The sequence below is a fragment of the Henckelia pumila genome, chromosome 3 (genome assembly GCF_033568475.1).
Source record: "Henckelia pumila isolate YLH828 chromosome 3, ASM3356847v2, whole genome shotgun sequence".
In the NCBI taxonomy this organism is placed as follows: Eukaryota; Viridiplantae; Streptophyta; class Magnoliopsida; order Lamiales; family Gesneriaceae; genus Henckelia; species Henckelia pumila.
Window position 1 is genome coordinate 191,671,502 of NC_133122.1, and position 24,332 is coordinate 191,695,833.

The 24,332-nt window shown below is 36.7% G+C and overlaps 3 protein-coding genes across 3 annotated transcripts; 2 read left to right on the forward strand and 1 right to left on the reverse strand.

Annotated features, from left to right (window-relative positions):
• Positions 1–872: 872 nt before the first annotated feature.
• LOC140890235 (uncharacterized) lies at positions 873–4,607 on the reverse strand. The gene is made up of 4 exons (XM_073297993.1): positions 4,145–4,607; positions 3,306–3,619; positions 2,614–2,849; positions 873–1,263 (listed from the first exon to the last, which is right to left on the reverse strand). Exons 1-4 carry the CDS (start codon positions 4,605–4,607, stop codon positions 873–875), a joined length of 1,404 nt encoding a protein of 467 aa, XP_073154094.1.
• Positions 4,608–12,727: 8,120 nt separating this feature from the next.
• Positions 12,728–15,157, forward strand: LOC140890236 (putative disease resistance protein RGA3). Its single transcript, XM_073297994.1, has one exon. It carries the CDS (start codon positions 12,728–12,730, stop codon positions 15,155–15,157), a length of 2,430 nt encoding a protein of 809 aa, XP_073154095.1.
• Positions 15,158–22,270: 7,113 nt separating this feature from the next.
• Positions 22,271–24,131, forward strand: LOC140890237 (putative disease resistance protein RGA1). Its single transcript, XM_073297996.1, has 2 exons — positions 22,271–23,184; positions 23,226–24,131. The coding sequence occupies exons 1-2, from the start codon at positions 22,279–22,281 to the stop codon at positions 24,129–24,131; spliced, it is 1,812 nt and encodes a 603-aa protein (XP_073154097.1). The 5' UTR covers positions 22,271–22,278.
• The last annotated feature ends 201 nt before the right edge of the window (positions 24,132–24,332 follow it).

The following is a 24,332-nucleotide window of genomic DNA, read 5'->3' on the forward strand; positions in this document are numbered from 1 at the left end:
GCGCTCATAAGCTTTGCACAATTTATCTCTCGAGATGGCAGATCGCGCGGGCGTGCATGAAAGTGGGGCGCGCGCTCATGTGCTTCGACTTTCTAAGACTTGGTGCCCAGGGATTGTGCGGGCACTCAATGTTGTGGGGTGCGCGCGCATTAGCTTTGCAAAAATGAAATTTCCTGACTTTAAAGCTGCGCGGGCGCGCGTTAGAGTGGGGCGCGGGCTCTTGGCCTACGCAAAAATATAAATCTTCTGATATAGAGGTGGCGCGGCCGCGCAATAGAATGGGGCGCGCGCTCTATGGCTTCGAATTGTCCAATTTTTTGCGACAAAACCTGTGGAAAAGTAAAACTATATCAGCTCTCAAGTTACGCAAAATTAATAAAGTAAAAACTAAGATAAAATGACAAAAGAAATGAATGAAACAGAGGTGTAAAGACGAGAAAAAGAATAAAAATTTGGGTTGCCTCCCAAAAAGCACTTGGTTTATAGTCGTCAGCCCGACTGGATGCGATGAGTTAATCAATCTGTGGCGGATCATCGAGTGTGAGATCATGCGCATCCTCTTCCTTATTTGCTTGGACCCCTTCAAAGTAATGCGTCAGGCGTTGGCCATTCACCTTGAATATTTTCGACGTTTCCAAGCTCTTTATCTCTACTGCACCATGAGGAAAAACATTAGTGATAACAAACGGGCCAATCCATCTAGAACGCAACTTACCTGGGAATAATCGAAGTCGTGAGTGATATAACAAAACTTTTTGACCGGCTTCAAAGACCCTTCTAGAAATCATCTTGTCGTGAAAAGCCTTTGTCTTTTCCTTATAAATCTTTGAGCTTGCATATGCATCATTGCGTATCTCTTCTAATTCTTGCAACTACAGCTTCCTGTGCGCTCCACTCTCATCCATCCGCATGTTGAAATTTTTAATAGCCCAGTAGGCTCGATGCTCCAATTCGACAGGCAGATGGCATGGTTTCCCAAAAATCAACCGATATGGGGACATCCCAATCGGTGTCTTGAACGCGGTTCTGTATGCCCACAATGCATCATCCAAATTCAAACTCCAGTCTTTCCTAGTAGGATTCACTGTCTTCTCCAAAACGGATTTGATTTCTCTATTTGAGACCTCATCTTGGCCATTCGATTGCGGGTGATACGCAGTGGAGAGTTTGTGCGTCACATGATATCTCTTCAATAAACTAGCCACAGTCCGGTTGCAGAAGTGCGTTCCTCTATCACTAATGAGGGCTCTTGGGATTCCAAACCTAGAAAAAATATTGTGTTGAATGAAATCTGCAACCACTTTCGAATTGTCAGTACGGGTGGCCTTGGCTTCCACCCATTTCGAGACATAATCCATAGCAAGTAATATATAAATAAATCCGTACGAACTAGGAAAAGGGCCCATGAAGTCGATACCCCATACATCAAAGATTTCACATATTAAAATAGGTTGTTGAGGCATCTCCTTACGCTGGGATATATTACCTGTCTTTTGGCATTGAGAACATGACTTACAAAACATGTAAGCATCTCGAAATATGGATGACCAGAAAAATCCACAGTCCAATATCTTCCTAGCTGTTCTTTTTGCTCCAAAATGGCCACCACAAGCATATGAGTGACAAAATGTGAGAATTGGGATTACCTCGCTTGTAGATACATATCGTCGTATGACTTGATCAGCGCAGTGCTTCCACAAGTATGGATCATCCCACACATAATATTTAGCATCACTTCGGACCTTATCTTTTTGTGCCTTAGAGAATTCAGACGGAAATCCATTAGTAACTAAATAATTCACAATATTTGCGTAACATGGTAATTCCGTGCTGACTGAGAATAACTGCTCATCGGGAAATTCTTCTCGCAACTTCAGCTCTTCTTCAACATGAACTAGGCGACTCAAGTGGTCAGCCACACGATTTTCAGTTCCTCTCTTATCCTTAATCTCCACATCAAATTCGCTCAGCAGTAGTATCCATCTTATTAGCCTTGGCTTTGCCTCCTTCTTCGCCATTAGAAAACGAAGAGCTGCATGATCAGAATAGACAATAACTTTAGCACCAAGTAAATATGAACGAAATTTTTCTAAAGCAAAAACTACTGCTAAAAGCTCCTTTTCAGTAGTGGAGTAGTTTCATTGGGCATCGTTCAGAATGCGCGAAGCGTAGTAAATAGCGTGCGATGCTTTCCCAACTTTTTGTCCCAATACCGCTCCTACGGCATAATCACTGGCGTCACACATGATTTCAAATGGCTTAGTCCAATCCGGTGGTTGGATGATTGGCTCTGAATTCAATGAGTCCTTGAGTTTATCAAAAGCAGTTTTGCATGACTCATTGAATTCAAACGACACATCCTTCTGCAGCAGTTTGCACATAGGAGATGCAATCTTGGCAAAATCCTGAATATACCTCCTGTAAAAACCTGCATGACCAAGAAAAGAGCGCACCTCCCGCACACTTACGGGGTAAGGTAGAGACTGAATAATATCAATTTTTGCTTTATCTACCTCTATCCCCTTAGATGAGACGACATGACCCAACACTATACCTTGCCCAACCATAAAATGACATTTTTCAGAATTAAGAACCAGGTTGGTTTCGACACACCTCTTAAGAACTAGAGCAAGATTAGACAGACAATCTTCAAATGAGTCACCATAGACAGTAAAATTATCCATGAAGACTTCTAATATGTGCTCTACAAAATCAGAAAATATACTAACCATACACCGTTGGAAAGTAGCCGGTGCATTGCATAGTCCAAAGGGCATGCAGCGGTATGCAAAAGTTCCGAATGGGCATGTGAATGTCGTTTTCTCCTGATCTTCCGATGCAATTGCAATCTGAAAATAACCAGAATAACCATCAAGAAAACAATAGTAAGGATGACATGCTAACCTCTCAATCATTTGATCAATAAAAGGGAGAGGGAAGTGGTCCTTTCGGGTTCCAGCATTAAGCTTCCTATAATCAATACAAACCCTCCACCCATTTTGAATGCGGGTGGGAACCAATTCGTCGTCCTTATTTTTCACCACTGTAATTCCAGTTTTCTTGGGTACCACCTGTACCGGACTGACCCACTGACTATCAGAAATTGGGTAGATGACCCCAACTTCAAGTAGCTTCAGAATTTCAGCTTTTACCACCTCCATCATAGGTGGATTCAACTTCCTCTGCGGTTGCCGTGAGGGACTTGCACCATCTTCCATCAGAATTCGGTGCATGCATGTGGAAGGGCTAATTCCCTTGATATCTGCTATGGTCCACCCAATAGCAGTTTTATTCTCTTTTAGAACCTTGACCAGTTGTTCTTCTTGCTCGGCTTCCAAGCTGCTGGAGATGATGACAGGTAGTGTTTCTCCTTCTCCAAGGAACACATACTTAAGGTGGGTTGGAAGCGTTTTTAGCTCAACCACTGGTGCCTGCAAAACAGATGGAATGCGCCGAGTGTTAGAGATCGGTAAAGACAAATAAGATACATCACTTGACTGTGGTAGCTCAGGAGCACTGTTCAGAATATCCTCAATTTCATCCACTTTGCGGCTGCATCTAATTCCTTCTTCCGTCTTCATAGTGGCTGCTGTAATAGCCACCTCTAGCTCATCTTTTCCTGCATGCTCAAAAACATCTTGGGTCAAGAAATCCACAATGTCAACAGAAAATATACAATCATCACTATCAGGAAATTTCATAGCATCATAGATATTAAATTTCACAACCTCGCCATCAAATTCCATAGTGAGTGTGCCACTGTGAACATCAATTTTAGTCATGGATGTTTTCAAAAACGGTCTGCCTAATAAAATAGGACTATTATGATCACCGTTTTCCATGTCTAGCACATAAAAGTCTGCAGGAAAAACTAACTCATTTACTTGCACCAGCACATCTTCCACCACGACTCTAGGATATGCATTAGACCTATCAGCTAATTGTATAACAATGCCAGTCTTATTCAGTGGGCCAAGTTTCAAGGATGCATAAATAGAGTATGGAATGACATTGATTGATGCTCCTAGATCTAACATGGCCTTTTCAAGTCTAATATTTCCTATAGTGCATGGGATGGAGAACATACCTGGATCCTTGCATTTGGCGGGTAATTTTCTTTGGATCACTGCAGATACATTCTCACCTAACTCCACTTTCTGACAACCCTTCAAAGTCTGTTTCCTCTTAGCTGTGCACAACTCCTTCAAAAACTTTGCGTATCGAGGTACCTGCTTAATGGCATCTAGCAATGGAATGTTAACCTCACATCTACAAAAAGTTTCATATAACTCCTTAATTCCCTCACCTTTCCTAGAGTCCTTAAGAGCTAAGGGGAAAGGGGCAACAGACTTATATTCAGATAGAGGAGGAAACTTACCTCTTGGCGAATCATCCTTGGATGATTTTTCCTCACTTACCTTTTGCTCTTCTTCGTGTAGCTTCTCTTTGGGCTCAACCTCAACTTTCTTCTCCTTCATTTTCAACTCCTTCCCAGTTCTTAAAGTTATTGCACTGGCGTTTTCTCTTGGGTTCACCACAGTTTGAGATGGCAGACTGTTGGAATTTTGTGCTTCCAGCTTGTTGATTGCTGTAGCGAGCTGTCCCATTTAAGTAGTTAAGTTTTGGATACTTGCTCTGGTGTCCTGTTGAAAAGATGCAGTATTTTTTGCAAGTTCCTTAACTATATTTTCGAGAAACTCACCTGGTGTTGGTATCTGAGGTCTCTGCTGCTGCTGTGGAAAGGGTGGCCTAAAAGCTTGATTTGGCGGTGGAGCCTGAGGTCCATGTTGATTTGCCTGCTGATTCCCGTATCTAAAATTGGGATGATCCTTCCAACCAGGATTGTACGTGTTGGAATACGGATCATACTTCCGTTGTGGTGGTCCAGGAAATCCTCCAGTAGCGTTTACCTGTTCAATTGATTCTCTTGAAGTGTAGGACACATATCAGTGGCGTGTCCTATTGCAGCGCAGATGCCACAAGCCTTCGCAGTCTGCCCATTCCCTACAGTCATCTGACGCACAAGAGTGGTTAATTCAATTAATTGCTGTTCAAGGGAAGAGACATTCACCTCATTGTTTCTCCTTGGTGCATGATCAGTTCTGTTAGTGCCAAATTGCTGAGAATTGGCAGTCATATTCTCTATTAAGTTCCTTTCTTGCACCGGGGTTTTATCCACAAAAACTCCTCCACTAGCAGCATCTAGCATACTCCTGTCATGAGGTAGCAAACCTTCATAGAAATATTGAATTAAGAGGTTTTCACTTATCTGATGTTGCGGGCAACTAGCGCATAGCTTTTTGAACCGCTCCCAATACTCGTGAAGTGATTCCCCCGTCATCTGCTTGATCCCATAGATCTCTTTCCTGATGTTTGCTGCTCTCGATGCTGGAAAATATTTTTCAAGAAAAATCATTTTCATGTCAGTCCAGGTTGTAATCGATCCAGAGGGGAAGTAGTATAGCCAATCCTTAGCAGCACTCTTCAAAGAGAAAGGAAAGTCTCGAAGCTGGATCTGCTCCTCTGTTACTCCATGTGGCTTCATGCTAATGCACACTACATGGAACTCCATCAGATGCTTATGAGGAAAAGTAATGCATAAGGGTTGTTGATTCAAATCTGGAGTGCCCAATTGTCTGAGGCTCAGGTTCGCATTATCAGCCATCTCTTCTTCTTCAGGAAAACCAGCACGAGCAGCGGCTTCTTGTTGTTGCCTACGACGTTCTCTCCTTTGTCTATGCAAGGTTCTTTCAATTTCCGGATCGTAGAGAAAGTCTTTCTCAGTAAAATCACCTGAAAGCATGAACTAAAGAAAAAGCTAGAAACAAAGAAAAAAAAATAGAACAGAATGAGAATAACAGAATAAAAACAAAAAGAAAGCAATTAAGAAAAAGAACACAATAAATTAACACCGTTCCCCGGCAACGGCGCCAAAATTTGGTTGCGCTTATCGCGTACGCCCAAATTACCCGACTCAATCAGATAAACAAATTAATGTAGTAGTGTGAGTAGGGATCGTTCCCACGAGGAAAGGGAAATTTAAAAGTGTTCTTTAAAAGAAAAAGGGGGTTTTCAAGTTCGGATTAACTACTAAGAAATTTAAACAACTAAAATTCACTGGCATGCAAAAATTAAATAAAGATTGGGAAAATTCAATAAGAGACAAGTCTTGGTTTCGGTCAACTACACCCTTGATTTCATTCGTTCGATCATCGATTATCTAAAAATCTTTAATCATGTAGAATATTCATCATTGGAAATTAAATTCCTGTTTTACCTTAATCTTAGTTAACTAGACACAAGCGTTCTAAGATAACCCTTATCAATGAATCAACCCAATACAAGCGATTAGATTTAAACTCACGATAGCATGCAAACTAGTAAAACTGATAAATCTAGACAACTCATACACAAGCGGATGAATTTAGCCTAGTCAATTATTATCCCTACAATTCCTAACCTCACAAGCGGACGATTATTAATTGTAGTTGCTTCGCAAATCAGATAATTCGAACAATTACGGATTCAAACTCTAATTTAGCAGTAGATTATATATAAGAATTATCAGGTGATCAATCTAATAATCAAACATACAATCATGAAATAAATCAGAATAATACTTGATACTCAACAATAATCAAAATCTGTAAAACATGAATCTCTCGAATAAATTAATCAAGGGCTTCGTCTTCCTTAACCAAGTATTAAAAACTAGCCAACACAATTCATGAAGAACAAAGTAAAAATTATAAGCAAAGATGAAATTCTAGAATTCTTAGAAAAAACCTAGTCTCCTTCCTACGTTTTCTCCCCCTTTCTTCAATAAAAAAACTCTCTTTATTGGTAACAAATCGTCCAAAGATAAGCCTAGGAATTAAAACAAGAGTTTCCAAAACATAAAATTCTTCCAAAAAATAAATCTGTGCGACCGACGGCGCGGGCGCTCCATATAGTGGCGCGCGCGCTCAACCTCTACGCTCTTCGATTCCTCAGAATGGCGCGCGCGCTCATTGTTCCTGCGCGAGTGCTCAGTGTTTACGCACTTTCTCCTCTTTTCTTCTCAGCAATGGCGCGGGCGCGCCTTGGTATAGAGCGGGCGCTCAATCCTCACGCAAAAATTCCATGTTCCTCTAGATCATCGCGCGGGCGCGCCACTCAGCAGAGCGGGCGCTCCTCGCTCTCGAATTCCTCCTTTTTTTCAATTTCTTAAGCCTTCAATTCTTGATCTTTTCTTCCCTCTTTTGCACTTATATCCATCAACTCGATTCCCATGCCTTGTTTCCTTCATATAACAAAAACAACAGAAAAGCGCATAAAATCGACCAATAAAACACAAGAGTCAAGCACAATACTAACAATATAAGCGCATAAAATGCACTTATCATGTACTCACCAACGATTTTCCACCACATATTTTTTCTCTATTTGTACACGCACTTGTAATCTACGTTCTTCCATTATTTTGTATTTTCATATTAATGAAAATTAACTAATAAAATGCATTGTTATTTTCTAGTATCACCATGTCAAATTTGACAAATATTGAATTCGTTGCGCTCGATATCACCGGAAAGAATTACATGCCATGGACTCTCGATTTAGAAATGCAACTTGAGTCATTGGGTCTAAGTGATACCATCAAAAAAAATAATATATCATCCTCACAAGAAAAGGAAAAGTCTATGATTTTCTTACGTAGACATCTTGATGATGGATTGAAATGTGAGTATCTCACAGAAAAAGACCCAATGATTTTATGGAAATGGCTGAAAGAAAGATTTGAGCATATAAGAGAAGTTATACTCCCGACCGCCCGTGATGAATGGAATACGTTGAGATTCCAAGACTTTAAAAAAGTCAGTGATTATAATTCTGCGATGTATCGAATAATCTCTCAATTGAAATTCTGTGGACTTGAAGTCACATGGATGGAAATGCTTGAGAAAACATTTTTCACTTTTCACGCATCAAATATAACTCTACAACAACAGTATAGAGTGCGTGGATTTTCGAGATATTCCGAACTAATTGCATGTCTTCTTGTGGCGGAAAAGAACAACGAATTGTTAGTGAAAAATCATCAATCCCGACCCACTGGATCAACGGCATTTCCAAAAGCAAATGTCTTAATAAAAAATAAAAACCAAAATCAAAGGCATAGACCAGATTTTGGTCGTGGACGAGGTCGAGGACGTGGACGTAAAAATGATCGCGGTCGTGGTCGCGGCCGTGGATATGAAAATAATCGAGATAGTTACTTTAATAACTCATCTCAAAAGAACGTCACGAACCACCCACCAAAAAGGCAGCATGAAAACACGAGTGAAAATGAAAATCACTCAAAAAGATCTGAGAGTGTTTGTTATAGATATGGTACTCCAGGACATTGGTCACATATTTGTCGAACCCTTGAGCACCTTTGTAAGCTCTATAAAGAATCGATAAAGGGGAAAGGAAAAGAGACCAATTTTGTTGAAAATAGTGACCATTTAATTGGTTCAACTAGTTTCAATGCTGCAGATTTTATGAATGATTTCGAAGACATTGATTAAAAGATTGGTGGGACTAGATTGTAACAAATTTGTATTTTTCATGCATTCTTGTATTATAAACATGTTATATTTTGCATTTGTATTGTACTTATATTTTCTTTATTGAATTTTTGTGAAGTTTGATATGGAAAATGATATGAGCAAACACGGAAATAATACCATGGAAATTTGCATATCAGATAGTGGTACCACGCACACTATTCTGCGAGATGAAATATATTTCTTGGAAATAAACCAACAAAAACAATGGTGAATACAATATCAGGTCTTGTAGACTTGATTGAAGGTTGTGGTAAAGCACATTTTTTGTTACCGAATGGTACAAAATTTTTGATAAATGATGCTTTATATTCACCAAAATCGAAAATAAATTTGTTGAGTTTTAATGACATATATTCTCATGGATATGATAGTGAAACGATAACTGATGGAAATCAGAAATATATATGTCTTACCACATATAAATCAGGAAAGAAATATGTGGTTGAAAAATTATCAATGCTCCCTACTGGATTGCATTATACACATATAAGGCCAATCGAATCAAATATGGTGGTTAATAGTTCTTCAATATTAATCAATTGGCATGATCGATTGGGACATCCTGGTTCAATAATGATGCGAAGAATTATTGAAAATACGCATGGTCATCCATTGAAAGACCAGAAGATCTTTCAGAATAATAAGTTTCAATGTAAATCATGTTCTCTTGGAAAACTTATTATAAGACCATCGCCAGCTAAAATCCAAACAGAATCACCCATATTTCTTGAACGTATTCAGGGTGATATTTGTGGGCCAATTCATCCACCATGTGGACCATTTCGATATTTTATGGTATTGATCGATGCCTCCAGCAGATGGTCACATGTATGCTTATTGTCAACTCGGAATGTGGCATTTGCAAAACTAATGGCTCAAATAATAAAATTGCGAAATCAATTTCCCGATTATACAATCAAGAAAATAAGACTTGATAATGCTGGAGAATTTACTTCTCAAACTTTCAATGACTATTGTATGTCAATGGGAATTACTGTTGAACATCATGTTTCTCATGTTCATACACAGAATGGATTAGCTGAATCATTGATTAAACGTCTATAACTGATTGCTAGACCAATGATTATGAGAACAAAACTCCCTATTTCTATATGGGGACATGCAATTTTACATGCTGCGGCATTAATTCGCATCAGACCAAGTGCATATCATAAATTCTCCCCATTGCAGCTTGCATTTGGTAAAGAACCAAATATTTCTCATCTTAGAATTTTTGGATGTATGGTGTATGTGCCTATTGCACCACCTCAACGATAAAAAATGGGTCCTCAAAGAAAAATCGATATTTATATAGGTTATGATAGCCCATCAATCATTCGATATCTTGAGCCTCAGACAGGCGATGTGTTTACAGCACGTTTTGCTGATTGTCATTTTAATGAAGAAATCTTCCCAATGTTAGGGGGAGAAAAGAAACACATCGAAAAAGAAATCACATGGTATGTACCATCATTGTTACATTTGGATCCAAGGACCAAACAATGTGAGAAAGATGTACAGCAAATTGTGCACTTGCAAAGAATTGCAAATCAAATTCCAGATGCATTTGCAGACACAAAAGGGGTAACAAAATCATATATACATGCTCTAAATTCCCCTGCTCGAATTGAAATTCCAAAGAAACAAATTGAAGACACTCATGATGTCATAAAATGCTTGAAGCGTGGAAGGTCGGTCGGTTCCAAGGATAAAAATCCTCGGAAAAGGAAAGGCATAGAGAAACACGATGATCATAAAATAGAAAATGGTGTTCCAGAAGAAACACCTGATGATGAAAATGTTATGTCAGAACCATAAACTGACGAGAATCGTGAAATCTCTATCAATTATATTAATACTGGAAAAATATGGAACCGAAAAGATATAGAAGATATTGATGAGATATTTTCTTATATTGTGGCATGTGATATCATAAATGAAAACGAGGATCATGAACCAAAATCCTTTGGTGAATGTAAAACTCATCATGATTGGGCAAAATGGAAAGATGTCATCCAGGTTGAATTGGATTCGTTGAATAAACGTAATGTTTTTGGACCTATAGTCCTCACACCTGAAGGTGTAAAACCTGTTGGATACAAATGGGTTTTTATTCGAAAGAGAAATGAGAAAAATGAAATAGTAAGATATAAAGCTAGACTTGTTGCACAAGGTTTTTCTCAAAGGCCTGGAATTGATTATGAAGAAACGCATTCTCCTGTTATGGATGCAATTACGTTTCGATATTTGATTAGTTTGGCAGTGTCTGAAAATTTGAAAATGTGTCTGATGGATGTTGTTATGGCTTACTTATACGGATCACTTGATAGTGATATATACATGAAAATCCCTGAAAGATTTAAGATGCCTGAGGCACAAAGTTCAAAACCCAGAGAATTTTATTCTGTAAAATTGCAAAGATCATTATATGGGTTGAAGCAATTCGGCCGAATGTGATATAATCGGCTAAGTGAGCACTTGATGAAAAAGGGATATGTAAATGATCCAATATGCCCTTGTGTTTTCATCAAGAAAACAATATCCGGATGTGTAATTATTGTTGTATATGTTGATGATTTAAACATCATTGGAACGAATAAAGAAATTCAAGAGGTTATGATGTACTTGAAGGAAGAATTCGAAATGAAGGATCTTGGAAAAACCAAGTACTGTCTGGGTTTGCAAATAGAACAAAAAGAATGTGAAATTTTTGTTCACCAGGCAAATTATACATAAAAGATCCTTAAACGTTTTAATATGGATAAATCAAATCCATTAAGTACTCCAATGGTTGTAAGATCATTAAACATAGAAAAGGATCTATTCCGTCCATGCGAAGATGATGAAGTTATTCTTGGTCCAGAAGTACCATATCTAAGTGTCATTGGTGCCCTTATGTATCTTGCAAATTGCACTAGACTAGATATATCTTTTGCTGTAAATTTATTGGCAAGATTCAGTTCATATCTAACAAAGAGGCACTGGAACGGAATTAAACATATATTTCGTTATCTACGATGAACGACAGATTTGGGACTTTTGTACTCAAAAGACACCAATCAAAGTATCATTGGTTATGCAGATGCTGGATATTTATCTGATCCACATAAGGCACGTTCCCAAATCGGATATGTATTTACTCGTGGAGGCACCGCAATTTCTTGGCGTTCACAGAAACAAACACTCGTAAAAATTTCATCAAATCACGCTGAGATTATTGCGCTACATGAAGCAGGCCGTGAATGTGTTTGGCTAAAATCAATGACACAACATATCCAAACTTCTTGTGGATTATCAGTAGACAAGAAGCCTGTGACATTGTATGAAGATAATGATGCATGTATTGCTCAAATGAAAGAAGGATACATCAAAAGTGACAGAACAAAACATATCCCCCCAAAATTCTTTGCCTATACTCAAGAGCTTGAGAAGAATAAAGATATTGATATCTGTTACATTCAATCAAGTGAAAACTCATCATATCTCTTCACAAAGGCACTTCCTACGTCAATATTCAGAAAGCATATATATAACATAGGGATGCGCAATCTACGGAATATGTGAAGAATCACTCATATTAACATGATGGGGAGTTTAGGTGGCTGCACTCTTTTTTCCTAACTATGGTTTTTATCCCACTGGGTTTTTCCTAGTAAGGTTTTTAACGAGACAGCATAAAATACGAAATAAAGACAATCATCATATGACGATCATCATCACAAGGGGGAGTGTTGAAAATATTATATTATTATTGTTGAATGTTGAATTTTGAATATTGAGTTGTAAAATGTGGAAAAATAGTGTGTGATGATGTAGATGATGATGTATTAATTTTTGGACTAATCTCAAATGTGGATCTATAAATAGGTCTTCATTTGTGATGAAAAACACAATTGAGTTGAGAGAAAAATATTATAAAGTGTAGAGTTTGATATATTTTGAGTTTTGGAGTTTTTACTTTTTACCATAAATTTTTACTTTTTCACAACATATATCATATATATAAAGTTAATAATTAAAGTCACCCAACAATGTGGCATGTGACCCCAAGCTGTCTAGTGCAATTTAAAGTCAACAATCGTGAATTTCCACACACACACTGATCGAAATGCAACAAATTAAACCGGAGATCGATGGCCGAAATAGCTGTTGATGCTGTTGTTAAAATGTTGTTGGAGAAGTTGTTGGCTCTTGCTGCGGAAGAGATCAGCCTCTTTCGGGGTTTCAAGGATGATTTGAAAAGGCTGGACAAAACATTGAAAAAGATTCAGACGTTCTTGAACGATGCATCGGAGCGGGACATTGAAAAGGATAGTTCCATGAAGCTATGGCTGTATGATCTGGAGGATGTCGCCTACGAAGCGGACAACTTGCTGGAGGAGTTCAACAACGAGATCCTTCGTCAGAAGGAAGAGATCGAGAGCCAAGTGAAGCGGAAGGTATGCTGCTCGTTCTCCTTTTCTTCCCTCGGTCATGTGGCCTTTCATCGTGAAATAGGCCACAAAATCAAGGACTTGAATACCAAATTCAAAAATGTTAACGAAGATGCCAGAAGCTTTGGTCTTCAGGAGAGATTAGCCGTTTCGGCTAATTATATTCCTCCTGTGATGGAAACTAATTCCATTGCAGTTGATCCCATTTTTATAGGTAGAGATGATGTTGCATCCCAAATTGTTGATGTTATCATCAAGTCTGCTGATGAATTAGAGGTTTCGGTGGTTCCCATCGTTGGGATGGGAGGATTGGGAAAGATGACTCTGGCTAGGAAAACTTTCAATGATCCAAGGATAGAGACGCATTTTAATCAAAGGATTTGGGTTAGTGTATCAAAGAAAATCGACAACAAAGGTCTACTCATCAAATTCTTGGAATCCTTGTCCGGGGTATTTGATCGTGAATCATCAGGGGAGGAAGCAATCATGAAACAGCTTCAATCGAAGCTGAAGGATGCAAGATATTTGTTTGTGCTTGATGATTATCTGAATGATGAAAAACATGAATGGGACAAATTCAAGAATTGTGTCAAGGGAATCAGCTCAAGTAAAGGAAATTTCATAATCGTGACCACTCGAGATCAAAATGTGGCATCAATTTTGAAAACACTGGATGTTCCTTCTTTACCCATTTTATCCGATGATGATTGTTGGAAGATAATTAAGGCAAGAACTTTCCGTAGCCTACAAGTGCCTGAGGAATTTGAGGCTATTGGGAAGGAGATTGCTTGTAGATGTCGAGGTCTGCGATTAGCGGCCAATGTGGTCGGGGGGAGTTTACGAGGGAAGGAAAGTGATTATTGGAGATCGTTTCTCGACAGTTCAAATTTCAATCCCAATGATGATGTTGTTTCCAAAGTATTAAAGGTCAGCTTCGACCGATTACCATCTTCATCACTTAAAAAATGCTTTGCATATTGCTCCATTTTTTCCAAGGGAAAACAAATATGGAGAAACCGATTAATCCAACTTTGGATGGCCGAAGGATTTCTTTTTGGAAGCAGTGATCAGGATATGGAGAGTTGTGGCGACGATGTTTACAATATTTTGTTGCAAAACTTTTTCCTACACGAACCAGAAAAGGATGACTATGGTAGAATCAAGTATAGCAACATGCATGATCTTGTTCATGACCTATCTTGTTCGGTTGCGGGGGTAAAACCTCATAACGAAGAAAATGTTATTTCTCGAGTTAGATATCTCGCAGTTGATGAGGAACATGACGTAAAGAAGGAGCAAACAATTTATGTGCGAACTTTGTTTCTGAAAGGATGCAACCGCATTACTAATATGTTTCTAGATTGCAAATACTTGCATGTTCTTAATCTATGTGGTTCAGATACCGAAGAATTGACAAGCTCGATCGACAAGCTAATACATTTGAGATTTCTTGATTTGAGTTTCACTCATATTAAAAAATTACCAGATTCTTTCTGCAAACTTTTCAATTTTCAAACTTTAAGGCTAGAAAATTTTGATAGACTTATAGAGCTACCAGAGCGGTTGAAGACTTTAGTTGGGTTGAGACACCTTGTTCTCGGTGTTCTTTTGTCTTTGAAGAGAATGCCTCTTGAAATTGGAAAGCTGACTTGTCTTAGAACATTAAGCATTTTTATTGTTGGCAACGAGGAGGGACTTAAAATTGGTGAGTTGAGAAATTTAAAGAATCTACATGGAGAAGTTGCGATAAGAAATCTTGAAGAAGTGAGAGAGAAAGCAGAAGCCATGGGAGCATGTTTAGTTGAGAAGCAAAATTTACTCTCTTTAAAGTTTGAGTGGAGTCGACGAGAGACGAGGGAAGTCAACAACAATGATGATGAAGTTTTGGAAGGTCTCCAACCTCATCAGAATTTAAAGCGTTTGGTCATTAGAAATTTCGACGGAGATAAGTTTCCAGCGTGGACAATGAAGATGAATTTCCCCAAACTTGTCGAGATTTTCTTGAAAGACTGCAGAAAGTGCCAAGAAATGCCAACACTAGGTCATCTACCACTTCTAAAGATCTTGATAGTGGATGGACTCAGAAACGTGACATCCATCGGCCCCTCATTTAAAATTTATGGAATATGAGCCAATGGGTGAGTATTGAATGAAAAATATTTTGATTAAAAAAACCAAAAACTAAAGTGATGACTCAGACTCAAACATATGCCATAGTTCCCCTAGAATTCCACATGGCTTCTCCGTTTCTCAATACAAAGAAAATGACAGAAGAAACCCAAAGAAACCAATACATATTCCTCTGCGAATTGAAACCCAAAATATTTCATATGAAAATCAATCAGCGAGAGTAGTCAGAAATAAAGACAAAACCAAATTAACCAGAGCAACCCATTTCTTTCAATCTGTTCTGAAAGCAGAGATGGTGGAAGTGGATAATATGAAGAAGGTGGTGCTGGAATGGGTGCTGGAATCTACAGGAGGGGACATTGCAGGGAAAATGGGCCATATTTTGGGGCTAATCAAGATGTTTTTTTTTGTTCCATTGCTCGAGAATGTCATAGGTCAAATTTATTACATTTCTTGAAAGAAAAAGCAGAATTTAAAATTAAATCTGCATCTAAATAAAAGAGACCATTTCGAGCACTACCTCGACCAATCTTTTTCGTCGTTGTGCGGTCCTGAAATATACACTCAGAAGATGAAAAAATGGCATCACAATTTGTTGACTTTGTTAATTGTGAAATAGATAGCAAATTGAATTTGAAGGATGGAATGTGGAAAACATTCGTGAGAGTAAGTAATGATGAACAATTAACCGTGCCTATGTGTGTCACAGGCGCTTGAGAACCATCCGGTAATTGAACTGATATATTTTTATGTACTTATAATACGAAGAAAAAAAGAGAGAGATGTACATATATGATTAGAAGCACCTGAATCAATAATCCAACAAGAAGGAAAACAAGTAAGAGCCGTACTTGCCAAGTGGGCTGAAGATCTGCCAGATTCTTCTTTAGCAAGGAGTGCAAGGAGTTTATTATACTGTTCAGATGGGAAATGACTAGCGAAGGTAGCGGAAGGTGACTCTGTTTTCTTTACAGGTTTATCTTGTTTATCTGGAAAACCATGAATCTGATAACATGTAGCGAGAGTATGACCATGATTGTTGCAATTCTCACAGAAAGGGCGTTGGCGTTTTCCCGTGGCTCGAAATGGTGGATTATACGTTTCAAGTGCTGCTGAATCAATAGTAGGAGTAGTTCGAATATTAATTTTTTGTTGTTTTTCTTCTTGACGTACCAAATTATAGATACGTTGAATGGAAGGAAATGGCTCCATCAAGAGAATTTGACTGCGGATAGCCGAAAAACGATCATGTAGCCCTTGAAGAAACTCCATGGCACGATCTTGATTTTGTTGATCAATAATGCTTTTAGCATTGCCGCAAATACAGGGAGTGATAGTGGTAATGGAACTGAGTTCGTCCCACAAAGACTTGAGTTGTGTGAAATATAGAGAAACAGATATACCATCTTGGTTGAGAGCAGATATTGATTGCTTCAACTGATAGATCTTAGGAGCATTTGATTGAGAAAAATGATCCTTTAGATCTGTCCAGATTTGTGTTGCAGTTTCAGCATATAAAATACTTGGACGGATTTCTGGTGAAACACAATTAAGGATCCAACTTCCAACTAGATCATTGCAACGCTCCCAGTTGGAAATATCATCCTTTTCCTTTGGCATTTTGAGAGACCCATCGACAAAGCCAAATTTATTTTTGGCACGGAGTGCCATCGTCACTGCACGACTCCATGAACCATAATTGTCACCTGTCAATAAAGGGGTAACAAGGATGGCGGAAGGGCTATCAGAGTGATGAATGGCATAGAGGTCAGTTTTGATTGGAGGTGTGGAGCTCATGTTTGCATCAGTCATGTGAAGGAATGAGAGAAAGAAATGATACGTGATATTTCAACCTGCTCTGATACCATGTGAAAATAGAGATCCCAAGAATTAGATTGTTTATTTCTTTCTGATGTTCAATATATAGATACAGTACAAGGAAGAGAGAATATATCAAAATAGGAACAGAAAATTTGTTACAACAAATAAATCTAATCTAGTTGCTAAGATCTAAACTAAAACAAATATGAATATTAACAAACAAATCATATTGATTTGATATTGTCCAACAGAAGCAGTAAATGATCAAATATAACAAGATGCATGATTTTGTTCATGACCTATCTTGCAGGAACATGACATCAAGAAAGAGAAAAAAAATTATCTACGAAATTTGTTTCTGAGAGGATATATGCTAGGCCGACCTTGTTAACAATATGTTTTATTAACTACTTATGTTGTTGGGTGATAATTAATGCAAGAACTTTCCTCAGTCTGCAACTGCCCAAGGAATCTAAGGATATTGGGAAGGAGGTTTCATGTAGATATAGATGTCAAGGTCTACATGTCACGCCCCGCTCCTGGGGTTTCACATCCTTCCCACCTTATTTGAAGTTTTGTCCCCGAAACTTAATTTAACTTAGTCGACTAATGACATATGACTAAACTATTTTACCAATAATTTCGAAAATTAGATCCCAAAAATCATAAAATCCAAATGTCAAACTTAAATCCCAAATATTATAACTTAATAAACAATTCCTAATATCAAGTCAGACTCAAATCCCAAATGTAAACTTAAATCTCAAAAGTAAAAAATTAGTCTAATTTCCAAATTTGTTTCGCCACTTAGTAACTATAGTCCTCATATGATTTTTCATAAATCCCAAAATCTTGACAACTATAGTTCCCAAATAATTCTTATAAATTTCAAAATCATGATTCAAATATTTCGATCTATGATGTACTCTAAGTACTAATAAAAAATCAACCCAACTTAAACCAATAATTCACCAACAAAATCAATATTCTAACTTAAAGCCACCAAATTATTCCCCAAAATCTCTCAAACTTAAAGGCCAATAAGTCAATCTCAAATATTATATTGCATATGCAATATAAATACTAATCCCAAGTAGTTCTTTCAAATTCTAAATCTTAGTTTCCAATCAAGACCATATATTCTAAATCATAATCTCCCATCGAGATCATGAACCTGTTTTTGCTCTGATATCATTTATGTCACGCCCCGCTCCCGGGGTTTCACACTACCAGTATCAGCCAATGTGATCGGGGATGTTTACAAGAGAAGGAAAGTGAATACTGGAGATTGTTTTCTCGAGAGTTAAAATAATAATCTAAGTGATGTTGTTGTTTTCAAAGCATTAAATTTTAGCATTGACAGATTACCATCTTCATCACTTAAAAATTGTTCTGCATATTTATCCATTTTTCCTAAGGGGAAAAAATAATGAGAGTCCGATTAATCTAATTTTGGATAACCAAAGGATTTTGTTTGAAAGAAGTGATATTGATATGAAGACTTGTGGTGACAATGTTTACAATATTTTGTTGCAAAACTTTTTCCTACAAGAAACAATAAAGAATCTATATGGTAGAATCAAGAATATCAAGATGCATGATCTTGTTTGGTTGTGGGGGTAAAACGTCAAAATGAAGAAAATGTTGTTTATCGAGTAAGATATCGTAGTTGACAATAAACATGACATCTAGAAGGAGCAATCACTTTATCTGCGAACTTAATTTGTTTTTGAAAGTATGCAAGGCTGACCTCATTAAATATATTTCTGGATTGTAACTACTTACATTATTGGAAGATGATTAAGGCAATAACATTCCCGAGCCTCCAAGTACCCGCGGAATTTGAGGCTATTGGGAAGAAGATTGCTTGTAGATGTCGATGTATACCATTAGCTTCCGATGTGGTCGGGGGAAGTTCACAAGTGAAGAAAATATTTTAAAAATTATTTTTGTAATAAATATGTGTTTGTACAACTATTTTATAAATATATTTTAACATTTCGTTTTTGTTTGGACATGTACTTTAAAAATATTCCCACTGAAATTTTAAGGAATATTTTAGAATGTGCAACTAAAATTTTAACGAGTATAAATAAATATGCACAAGAAGTACGTGTGTAAAATAATAATTGATCATATACGTATAAGTCAAATTATAAGACCAAACTGCAAAAAACCGGAGATAGCTGAAATAGTTGTCGATGTTGCTTTTCAATGCTGGTGGAAGAGTTCAACCTTTTTTGGGGTCTCATTAATGTTTTAAAAATGATGGAAAAAAACATTGAAAATGATTAAAAATTTCTTGAACGATGCGTAGGAGAGGGACGTTCAAAATGATCGTTCCGTGAAGTTGTGGATGTATGATCAACGAGGGAGGAAGCTATCATCCAAAAGCTTGCATCGAAGCTGATGGATACAGGATATTTGTTTGTGTTTGATGATTATTTGAATGATGAAAAACATGAATGTCACAACTTCAGGAATTGTGTTCAGAGAGTCAACTCAGGCAAAGGAAATCTCATAATCGTGACCACTCGAGATAAGATTGTGGCACCAATTGTGAAAACATTGGGTGTTTTGTCTTTACCAGTTTTATCCGATTATGATTGTTGGGAGATACTAAGACAAAAACTTTCCCTAAACTTCAAGTGCCCGAGGAATTTGAGGCTATTGGGAAGGAGATTGCTTCTGGATGTCAAGGTCTACCATTAGCAGCCAATGTGGTCGGGGGAAGATTACGAGAGAAGAAAATTATTAATGGAGTTTTACGAGAGTTCAAATTCTAATCCCAGTGAAGTTGTTGTTCTCAAAGAATTAAAGTTGAGAATCAACCGATTACCATCTTCATTGCTTAAAAAATGTTTTTTATAATGATCCATTTTTCCCAGTGTGGAAGAAATAAGGAGAAAGCGATTAATCCAACTTTGGATGGCCGAAAGATTTCTATTGGAAAGAAGTGATATTGATATGGAGGGTAATGACGAGAATGTTTAAAATATGTTATTGAAAAAAAAAAATTCTACATGAAGCAGTAAAAGATCAATATGGTAAGATGATCAAGTCTAACAAAATGCATGATCTTGTTCATCACCTATCTTCTTTGGTTGTGGGGGCAAAACCTCGTAAGAAATAAAATGTTATTTTTCGAATAAGATATATCACAGGAACATGACATGAAGAAGGAGCAAACAATTTATCTTAGAACTTTGTTTCTCAAAGAAGATAAGACCGAACACATTAACGATATGTTTCTGGATTAGGTGATAATAGGAACGATCTGATAACCATTGGTAAAAGTTTAAGATCGGTGGAAAACCGCTCTTAAAACTGAAAAAAAAACGTTCTTATATGTCAAATCATTTAGACAAAATCTTGATAGTTATATAATGTACTAAACTACAATAACGAAACTTATCCTCACTTGGTCTACTGGAACTCTTCGCTAAATAACACTTTAATTTATGCAGAAACACTTTTTTGCACCGTTATAATAATTTTTTAATGAAAAATATCATACTATTTCACTATTTCTCACCGAGCAATTCTCTGCAAAATTTTATCACTAATATGGGTGTTCATATTTCGGATACCGAAAAAACCAAAAATCTAAACTGAAAAAATCAAAGACCGAATCGAACCAAAAAACGTATTTTGTAATTAAAATATAAATATTAAAACCAAAGTTTATTTTAATCGATTTTGGATTATATATGTCAAAACCAAATCGACCGAGAAAACCAAAATTGATTTAAATTAATAATTTTATTTATATTATATATGTTATGAGAAGATATTTAGTGAATGAATAATCATTTTAATCGAATAATTTTTAGTTGATTGTTGTTTATGTATTTTTTAGTTGATTGTTGTTTATAAAAGTTATTTAAACTTTTTTTTTAAGTTTTTACCAAGAGATCATGTAAAAACATATTATATTTTGCAATGTATTTATATTATTAATTTTAATAATTTTATCAAAATCAGAATAATGATATCAAAATTTATTTTGTTTTTTTTAAAATATTATAAAATTGTGGTTGGATTTGTCCTTGTATTGTTTGTTATTTTTTTTCTTCACTATATGACTATAACTTTAAGTTGTGTGTTGGGGTATTTAAATTACATGTTGGATGAAATTTATGTTTATTTTATTGTATTATGTATTATTAATGATCAAACTGACCAAACCGAACCGTATAAACCGGTCTGTTATAGCACAAAAATCGAACCGAACCGAAGTAGAAAGGTTTGACTTCGGATTACATTTTACATAAACAGAAAATCGGAAACCCGATTTGAAATTAAATAAATTAAAACAAACCGACCGATCAATACCTTTAATCACAAATGTAGGAATTTTTATTGCTTATTCTGATGAGATGAGTCACAAGTATCTTGGCACTTTTCCAAGCCTTGTGTTAACAAGTGTCCTCCAAAATACCATACAAATTATACTATTTTTTGTTATTTCTTTATTATATTTTTTACTAATTTAGAAATATATCTTATGTGTTTTTATGACTTGTAGACGTAATGCTCAATATGACAATATGTCGTAAGTTCGTTTTAGGAGAGTTTTAAATTAAAAAATTCATGTTATAGTGTAATTAAGTCATTCATTGTTATTGTATAAACATTTCTAAAAGAATAGTAGGAGTAAAATTAAATTTAAAGTTTTCGACTAAACCTCTATCATTTTAGTGGTGTTACATTTATCCCGCCCGTGTTAATGGAATCGGAAACTGTAGGGAAAAATTTTATAAAATGCTCTGATAAATCATAATCCAATAACCGTGTCATGGTTTATATTTTACCCTTTAAAAATTCAGCAATAAATTCTAAATATATATAAATTAAAAAATATATTTATGTTATTATAAATTAGTTATATGAGTGAAAGTTTGGAATTTGAAGATATTATATGTGTACAATATAAAGTTCATCTCCTTCCGAAAATCGAAGTGACAATCACAATTCAAACGCAATGAAAATATTTTTTTTCACAACAAAAAACTTTTGCTCATCATATATTTTTAGCATTTCTATGTATAAATAACAGATTCAAAAAAATAATAATGATGTTGCATGGGACCCCTGGCTGTTGGATGTCTCGTGTTATATCTTTTCAAAAAAAATTAGAAGATAATGTTAGATGAAAAACAGAATAAGCAGAACCATTGCTTTTTCTTCTTGATTTTTTTTTTCCTTTGTCAAAAATTATAAAGTTGATAATTAAAGCCGAGACGGCGCCAAAAGCCAATAATGTTGCATCAGAGGTTTCGGTGGCTCCCATTGTTGGAATGGGAGGATTGGGAAAGACGACTCTGGCTAGGAAGACTTTCAACAATCCAAGGATAGAGCAGCATTTTAATCATAGGATTTGGGTAAGTGTCTCAAAGAAAATAGACAAAACAGGTTTACTCATCAAAGTCTTGCAATCCTTGTCTGGGGTATCTGATGGTGAATCATTGGGGGAGGAAGCTATCATGAAACAGCTTCGATCGGTGCTGAAGGATGCAAGATATTTGCTTGTGCATGATGATTTTCTGAATGATGGAAAATATGAATGGGACAACTTCAAGAATTGTGTTCAGGGAATCAGCTCCAGCAAAGGAAATTTCATAATCGTGACCACTCGACATCAAAATGTGGCATCAATTGTGAAAACACTGGATGTTCCTTCTTTACCCGTTCTATCCGATGATGATTGTTGGAAGATAATTAAGGCAAGAACTTTCCGTAGCCTACAAGTGCCCGAGGAACTTGAGGCTATTGGGAAGGAGATTGCTAGTAGATGTGGAGGTTTACCATTAGCAGCCAATGTGGTCGGCGGAAGTTTACAAGGGAAGGAAAGTGATTATTGGAGATCGTTTCTCGAGAGTTCAAATTCCAATCCCAGTGATGATGTTGTTTCCAAAGTATTAAAGGTCAGCTTCAACCGATTACCATCTTCATCACTTAAAAAATGTTTTGCATATTGCTCGATTTTTCCCAAGGGAACACAAATATGGAGAGACCAATTAATCCAACTTTGGATGGCAGAAGGATTTCTGATCGAAAGAAGTGATCGTGATATGGAGAGTTGTGGCGACGACATTTACAATATTTTGTTGCAAAACTTTTTCCTACACGAACCAGTAAAGGATGAGTATGGTAGAATCGAGTATAGCAAGATGCATGATCTCGTTCATGATTTATCTTCTTTGGTTGCGGGGTAAAACCTCATAACGAAGAAAATGTTATTTCGCGAGTTAGATATCTCGCCGTTGACAACGAACGAGACATCAAGAAAGAGCAAACAATTTATCTACGAACTTTGTTTCTGGAACGATCCAACCTCATTACTAATATGTTTTTGGATTGCAAATACTTGCATGTTCTTAATCTACAAGGTTCTTATACTGAAGAATTGACAAGCTCAATCGACAAGCTAATACATTTGAGATTTCTTGATTTGAGTAACAATAGCAAGATAAAAAAATTACCAGATTCTGTCTGCAAACTTTTCAATTTGCAAACTTTAAGTCTAGCGTATTGTGGTAGCCTGATAGAGCTTCCAGATCGGTTGAAGATTTTAGTTGGGTTGAGACACCTTGTTCTCGGCGTTCTTTTGTCTTTGAAGAGAATGCCTCTTGAAATTGGAAAGCTGACTTGTCTTCGAACATTGGACATCTTTATTGTTGGCAACGAGGAGGGACGTAAAATTGGTGAGTTGAGAAATTTAAAGAATCTACAGGGACAACTTACGATAAGAAATCTTGAAGAAGTGAGTGGGAAAGCAGAAGCCATGGGAGCATGTTTAGTTGAGAAGCAAAATTTAAACTCTTTAGATTTTTGGTGGAGTGGACCTACAGAGAGGAGGGAAGGCATCAACAATGATCATGAAGTCTTGGAAGGGCTCCAACCTCATCAGAATTTAAAGCGTTTGGTCATTAGAAATTTCTACAGAGATAAGTTTCCAGAGTGGACAATGAAGATGAATCTCCCCAGGCTCGTCAAGATTGTCTTGATAAACTGTGATAAATGCCAAGCAATGCCAACACTAGGTCATCTACAACTTCTCAAGTTCTTGGAGGTGAATGGACTTAAAAACGTGACATCGATCGGCCCCTCATTTTATCATGAAGAATATTCAAGTAGAATGTGCAACTAAAATTTTAACGAGTATAAATAAATATGCACAAGAAGTACGTGTGTAAAATAATAATTGATCATATACGTATAAGTCAAATTATAAGACCAAACTGCAAAAAACCGGTGTGAGAACCCAGCCACCAAGCAAGCAATGATGATGTAACACCCGATATTTTTAATTACATAAATCCGCCTGCATAATTAGGATATTTAATTATTT

Excerpts from the sequence above, each read along its gene's own strand:
- LOC140890235 (XM_073297993.1), bottom strand. The coding sequence starts at position 4,607 with ATGGGACAGCTCGCTACAGCAATCAACAAGCTGGAAGCACAAAATTCC. Across the intron at positions 3,620-4,144 it reads TTGTCAGAAAGTGGAGTTAG|GAAAAGATGAGCTAGAGGTG; the intron begins GTGAGAATGTAT and ends TTGAGCATGCAG. Across the intron at positions 2,850-3,305 it reads AAGAAGAACAACTGGTCAAG|ATTGCAATTGCATCGGAAGA; the intron begins GTTCTAAAAGAG and ends GGTTATTTTCAG.
- LOC140890236 (XM_073297994.1), top strand. The coding sequence starts at position 12,728 with ATGGCCGAAATAGCTGTTGATGCTGTTGTTAAAATGTTGTTGGAGAAG.
- LOC140890237 (XM_073297996.1), top strand. The coding sequence starts at position 22,279 with ATGGGAGGATTGGGAAAGACGACTCTGGCTAGGAAGACTTTCAACAAT. Across the intron at positions 23,185-23,225 it reads TTCATGATTTATCTTCTTTG|CGAGTTAGATATCTCGCCGT; the intron begins GTTGCGGGGTAA and ends AATGTTATTTCG.